This window comes from Falco peregrinus, chromosome 8, assembly GCF_023634155.1.
Source record: "Falco peregrinus isolate bFalPer1 chromosome 8, bFalPer1.pri, whole genome shotgun sequence".
Classification (NCBI taxonomy): Eukaryota; Metazoa; Chordata; class Aves; order Falconiformes; family Falconidae; genus Falco; species Falco peregrinus.
This window is the reverse complement of record NC_073728.1, coordinates 7,446,055-7,452,806: the sequence shown is the minus strand read 5'-3', so window position 1 is coordinate 7,452,806 and position 6,752 is coordinate 7,446,055. Positions and strand designations below refer to the sequence as shown.

The following is a 6,752-nucleotide window of genomic DNA, read 5'->3' as shown; positions in this document are numbered from 1 at the left end:
GTGTTCTGCTTTTCATTACATGGTTACATTTGCTATTGTTTTAGGTTAAAAAGAAGCACATTCCATTGTTAAATGATAATACTTGCACTTTTCTTGCCCCCAGAACTTCACAAACGATGTGCCCAGTAATTCAGGTATCCCAGGCATGGCATGTGGCTCAAAAGAAGGTATAGAAGCTTGGTGGTCCACCCTTTAGCTGTGGCCGTAAGGAGCTCAACTAGCCAATTAAGAGGCCAGCTCAGGTCCTGGAGATCCCTCTCCGTAGCTCTAGTTTGGCAGTGCCAGTACTAACACATGCTAAGTGAGCCACACCACCAAGACCTGCACTGTCCCACCTGGATAAAGCATTCCCCAAGATTTTTTACTTCTTTCATCTGGTCTTCTCTGTTCATCTGGGACCCAATTCCCAGCTCGGATGATGAGCTGCACAGCATAATGTTGGATTAGCAGCAGTGACATGATGGACTTGTTCTGTGGAGTCATCTAACTTGAAAGTAAAGCATCTGGTCCTTTCTACATCTGTTCTTTGTCCAGGCCAAGGACTGACTCCCTTTATTAAGCAATTAAAGATGATGGAAACATGCTCAAAATGAATGTCCAGGGGGGTAAAAAAAAGGGGGGGTGTGGGGAGCCACTTTGCCAGAACTGGGAGTTTTTGCTGACTCCATTAAAAATATCATTGGGAAGGTTCCATAAGCTGATTCTGAGATAAGGCCCATGGGACAAGAGGGGGAGAGAAAATTCTACCTCCAAAATAACCCCAAGGAGACCCTGTTATCTTTGAGATACAGGTACAGGGTAACAGCTTTCAGCTGCTGAGTCACTGTGAAGAAAAAAAAATGCAGTGGAAATATTCCCTGAAATCAGGTTTCCACCCAAAATTCTATGAAATAGGCAAAATCACAGAGTCTGCTATGGACGTATTTGTTCAGGTGACAGGGAAAGGGGGACAGTACTGAGAAAGGTAGTTCCCAGCACAAATAGAGAAAATTATAAAGGGAGATGTAGATATTTAAACCTGGAAAAATTAAAACCCAAATGACCTTGGCTCCCTTGCCTTCACAGACAAACCCAGGACAAAATTTCTGACTCAAGAATTTGTTTTCATTAGACCCTACTGAATAAAAATGACCAGCAGCCAAATGTTATTTTTGGATCCCACTGGGTCTGAAGAGGTTTTAGGGGAAATGGTGGTTGAGCAGATCATAACATTACAGTAATGTGTCACAATCAACAGCATCCTGACTCAGTGTGGTGCCCATGCTACCTTGTTCCCTGTTGGAGACTCCTCCACCCACATCTGGACAAGTGCAAACTTAACCCAATTAGTTGTACATTCCCTCCTTCTCTGATAAAGTTGCAGGAACACTGGGAGTGCAACAGTTCTGAAGTTGTGTGAGGGTTGTTCATATGAGGGATGGGAACCTCAGCTTCTCTTCTGAGATCTGACCTCTTTCATAGCTGGCTTTCTAAGGGGAAATCTTTTCTTGCTTTTCTCTTTCTTCCCTTCCGTCCCCTCCCCCATTCTGCTTTGTCCAGAGTCTCTCTGAAAGCCAAATTCCCCTTGAACACGCTAAAAGTAGGCTTGCTGGAACATCTGCTCTCCATCTGTGGAGCCAGACATATCCCCAGGCAACACTATTAGCAGTGATGGATCTGGAAGGGAACATTAAGCACTGAAGAAGCATCTGCCGAGAAAGAGGAACCCAGCACATAAACCTAACCATGTTATTTGCTGAGCCTCCTGGTCTCTGCCCATTGCTCCCAGTGGACAACAACTGTCTCCTCCGGAGGCCTGTTCAGGAGAAAACCTGCTGTTCCCTTGCGGATTTTAGTATTTTCAAGTGTCTTTTGTTTGTGCCTAAGGTGGCCGAATGAGCAGCTCAGTTAAACAGTGACTGGGGAGCTGTGGAAACATCTAAAAGATAATCTGAAATGTGGGAACTACAAAGCATCCACTGGAGGCCAACGATGCAGCAACAGTGCCACCGAGGTGGTTTGGGGTAGAGGTGGCGCAGCAGGCAGAGGTAGGGAGCTCAGGCAGGAAGGCTTTTCTGCTGCCTTCTTTTCTGTATAACTGAGCCCAAATCTGCTTACAAGGGTGTAGAAGGGGCTGCTGGGATTGGACATGCAGCCCCGCTGCCAAGCATGGGGACTGTAATAAATGGTTTCTTTGGGGAATGTTACTTACACATGACACTGAGAAATATAGTGATACGATTTAAAAGAAACCATTGCAAGACAAAGTCTGCATCGGTTGGTCCGAGTTCAAGTCTCAGATCTCCCACCTGTGACTATGGTCATTCCTTTCACCCCTCCTGCCCTGTAGCCAGCTGCCTCGTCCCTTGCTGGGATTCATCTGGAGCAGAAGCTGTCCATCACTATGGGCTTTCACACCACCAATATTTTGTTATTATGTTGGTATCGTGACAAATTATTTGCTTTGTACTAAGCTAGTATAAAATTTGTGCCCTGAGCTGACCAGAGAAAGCAAGGCGCGTTCTCATTTTTTAACCACTATTTGCCCTGTATTGTCGCACTTGGTATTTTCCTTTGTCAAACAGATTTACAGATAATGGGTTTCTTGCTCAATTTGCACAACAACAAGAAAAAAAAGAGTTCTAGTGTTTCCTATACTGCAACCTTCTTATATCTACTCCTTGCAAAAAACTTTCCTGCACCCTGTTTTCTGTTGCCTTGAATTTCCTGGAGCAGGTAGAATTGTCACAAGGCAAAACCCCAGGTTACTAAGAAGAGTCATTAATAGCCTATGCCTTACCTTTAAATTAATCCCTCTATTCACAGGGCAAAGCTACCAGGACCGCATCCTAAGTCCTTGTTAGATGGAGGACCTGATCATTCTTTTGGGTACATTAAAAATGCCTGTCATTTTCTGCTCTCTGGCTCTTTATCTGAAGCTACTGAGACTTTGCTTTCAGCTGTCCTATCAGGAAGCTGTCTGTGGCTCATAAACTTCCCAGCAGACATCTCCTGAAACTTCACACAGCAGCATGATGTGAATTTGTGCGTGAAGTCAAGCATTTGATTAAGTGTCTTGATAAAAGTTCTTTATGACATGCTTCAGGAAAAACATTCAGGCTTTCTCTAACTTAAAACACGTTTCCATTCCATTCATCTAAGTCCTTAAAATACAACTTAAACTACTTCTGAATGAATTTAAACATTGGCTGAAGTATCGTGGAAATCAAAGAGACTGAAGCACCCACTTATATTATGCATTTGCTTTAAAGTTCTAGTGGTGCTCAACACCTTCCACCCCATTTGTCCAGCATCACAGGGATGCTGGACACCTCCTACTCTCCCAGTTTCCAGCACTTCTCAAGATGTGGCCCACCTGGTCCACCATTCTAGGACTGCACCCATTGTGATTATTACAGCTGCTGTTATCTTTCCTGTGCTTAGAATGGTCTGAGACAGAGCATCGAGTGTCTGCATTGCCCACAAAACATGCAATTTAAGTGTGAATCAGAAAACACAGTGAGCAAATGAGGTGGTGTTGGCCCACTTAGTAAGAGATACCACCGTGCTCCAATCTAACACAGCAGTGCATCCCACATTTTTATCCCAACTATTCTCTTGCTAGAACTGAAGAAGGTGTCACTAACTTCTGCTGTCAAAGAGGGCGGAACCATGTGTTTCTGACAGCATCATAATAGGTTTTTGTTTGTCCAGCCATAGGAGAATGTGGGTCTATTAACACTTAACCAAAAAAGAAAAAGGACTCTGTTTTGTTTCTTGCTCTAACTACTCCTAACCAATAACAATAACAACAAAATCCCTGCGCGAACCCTACTCTAAATAGCAAGTGGAGAGACTGAACTTGTGCAAGAACTCAAGAGCTGCTTCAGTGGATTTTTCAGCAGAAAGTCAATAGGAAATTCATTCTCTCCTGTTACAGTCGTTGATATTGTTTTGTAGATAACATAATAAAGACAGAAGCACGTGCACTAATTAGTTTTGAGTGGAGAAGAACAGGATCATTCCCCTGCTGAGAAACCATGAAGTATTTAAATCATGAGCCTTACCTGGATTTGCAATTGGGAAAACTTTTGCGATAGTCTTCCTCAAAGACACAACCAGGACTCCCTGGCCCTGATATTTTTTGTGCTGGGTGTATTAGTGAAATGAGAGTCTCATTTTCTCGAGAATCGGCCTGAAGCTGCGAATATTCCCATCAGCTTGCCTCAGCCTGGCGGGTGGGAGGATGGAAGAACTTTGTTACAGCTTCGAGCAGGAAGGCTCCACTCCCGAATTCCTCTTCTGGGAGCAGGCGGATCCCAGCGCCCAGCTGGATGACTTCCTAGCCGAGTGGTGCCGGCCGCCGGAGCCGCCCTGGCCGCGGGCGCCCGCGGCGGCCGGTGCTGAAGTGGACAGCTCCCCCGCGCCGCCCGCGCCCGCCGCCCCGCCGCCCCCCGCGCCCCCCCGGCCCCGCCACGCCGCCAACCTCCGCGAGAGGAGGAGGATGCTCAGCATCAACTCGGCCTTCGACCAGCTCAGGTGCCACGTCCCCACCTTCCCGTACGAGAAACGCCTCTCCAAGATCGACACGCTCCGGCTGGCCATCGCCTACATCGCGCTCCTGGGCGAGATCCTCCTCTCCGGGTGCGATCCCAAATCCTACGTGGAGCAGTGCCTGAGGAACGGATTGCAGAGCCAACAGCGGGCAACCTGGAATACAAGCGGTGAGTGAATGAAGGGTTGGCTTTTTGGAGATCACGGAAATGCTTTGGGTTGCTAGTGAGAGAGAATCGGTCAAATTGCTTTTGAACATCCACTTGTCGCATCCAAATGGCTCTCATAACATACAACTCACCTTCAAAAAAAAGTAGCTGAGTAATGTCACAACAGGAAAAAAATATCAAACCTTTTCTTCTAACTTCATTAAGGAGGATTTTTACTAAATAAAAACAAACCCCTTTCCCCCCAGTTTTCTAAGCTCATGTGAATGATTTCTTTTGCAAACAAGATTAAAGATTTTTTTTATTCTCAGAATACATTTATAGACTTTTTTTTTTATTCTGTGCAAAGATATTCTTCTGTAATGCAAACTGATGGAGCCTGTAGAGATTTTCTGTATTTTCTTTACAAGTTTTCTTTAGCTTATACCTCACTGAGGAAAAAATACCTAGCTTTGAACATAAACACAATCTCATTCTTAAAAAAAATCTCATTCTTAAAATACACATGTTCATGTAGCCAAGAGTTTCTCAGAGATGTTACAGTTTAACACTGAGAACCAGGATACACAAGTCAGCACATTGAAATTTCAGGTTTGTTTCAAAGTACAGGGGAGCAAATGCCTATTTGCAATTTACATTCTTCTATAATTATTTCTATTTTAAAGTGAAGGATTGTTAATCCTGTTTTCTATTTGGCTTGTACTAAAATTCTGACTTATGTGGACTTGATCGTTGCGCTTGCTTCCACCAGAGCACGTTGTTTCATCAGTCCATTATATGGTGAAGATGGGAAATTGCCCAAGTGCCCCACACAGGCTCTCAGGTCCCAGATAGAAGGCAACAGGGTTTGTGTTACTTAGCAGTGCAGGGAGGAGCAGAGGGTGATTTTCAGTAGTTCTTGGCACTTTGCATTATGAGGTAATTAACACCTTCCTAACTCTGTCCCTTTGCTGTCTAAGTTCCTTTGGATTTTATCATTTTTTGGAACTGGGCCTTGAAGCATATCGGCCTTCTAAAGTGCAGCATAAGTAGAGAAAAGTCATTGCCAGAGAATATTCCCCCTTCATTTCACAGTTCAGTGTCAAAGGGCCAGAGCCTGCAGGTAAAAAGCAATCAGTTTACTTTAGAGGAAAAGTTAATCCAGTCTTTTCTCCTTTTCTATTAATTTCCATTAGCTACATGACTGGGAAAATGACTCCTGATATACCCACTGATCAAAACTCTTGACTACAGAGAACATTTATGTTTTATTTTCCAGCTGCCCTCAGCTTTAATAGATAAACAGGTTTTAAAACAACACAAATGGCTCTCATTGGGATCACCTCTTTTGTCAGGCTTGTAGTTAACTAATATTTCTGAAGAGCTCCACTTGGAAAGATCTATATGAATGAGGTTGCTTTTCTGGAGACGCTGAATAGTTAACTTGTTAAATGCTAATTTAAATGTTTTTCAATCCATGCGGTATGTTTTTACTTTGTTTCTCTTTCTCCCTTCTGTTCTGTGCAGATCTGACAGCCCGCCTGTCTTGGGTAAAGTGGGATTAAGCAGTACCCAAAAGAAAGATCTTTAAAGGCAGCATATTGCAAAACCCAATGACCTGACTGCTGGATACCGGCTGTTAAATTCTCAGTACTGCAAGTAAAAGCATGGCACTTACAACTTTACTTATGGCCACAGATTGCTTTCTGGCCACATGTCAGGCATCCAGCCCCTTGTGGTGTTAATCCATTGCTGTGTAGGGCCTTCTGTTTCTCTTTCTTCTAGTTTCTCACACACTGATAGACAGCTCTTTCCTGAAAATAACAAAACATTAAAAATCAGTATCATTGCAATCACAGCAACAACAATATTCTCTTCCACTGGGTGAGAACTATGTCCAAATCACATTTCTAGCAGGTGGGAAAACCTACCCCTGATCACAAGAAAAAACTAAGCACCACCTGTTGCAACGTATTGATGGGCTTAAGATGCCCAGGGCTGTAAAAGTCACCAGTGATTTAGAGCACAGAGACATTAAAAGGCCTGGTTTTCCAGAGGTGAGAGACAGGTCTG

General features: G+C 44.0%; 1 protein-coding gene across 1 annotated transcript; it reads left to right on the top strand.

The window, feature by feature from the left end:
• Window positions 1-4,225: 4,225 nt before the first annotated feature.
• On the top strand, window positions 4,226-6,244 carry LOC129784973 (helix-loop-helix protein 13-like). The gene is made up of 2 exons (XM_055811565.1): window positions 4,226-4,703; window positions 6,207-6,244. Exons 1-2 carry the CDS (start codon window positions 4,226-4,228, stop codon window positions 6,242-6,244), a joined length of 516 nt encoding a protein of 171 aa, XP_055667540.1.
• Window positions 6,245-6,752: the final 508 nt, after the last annotated feature.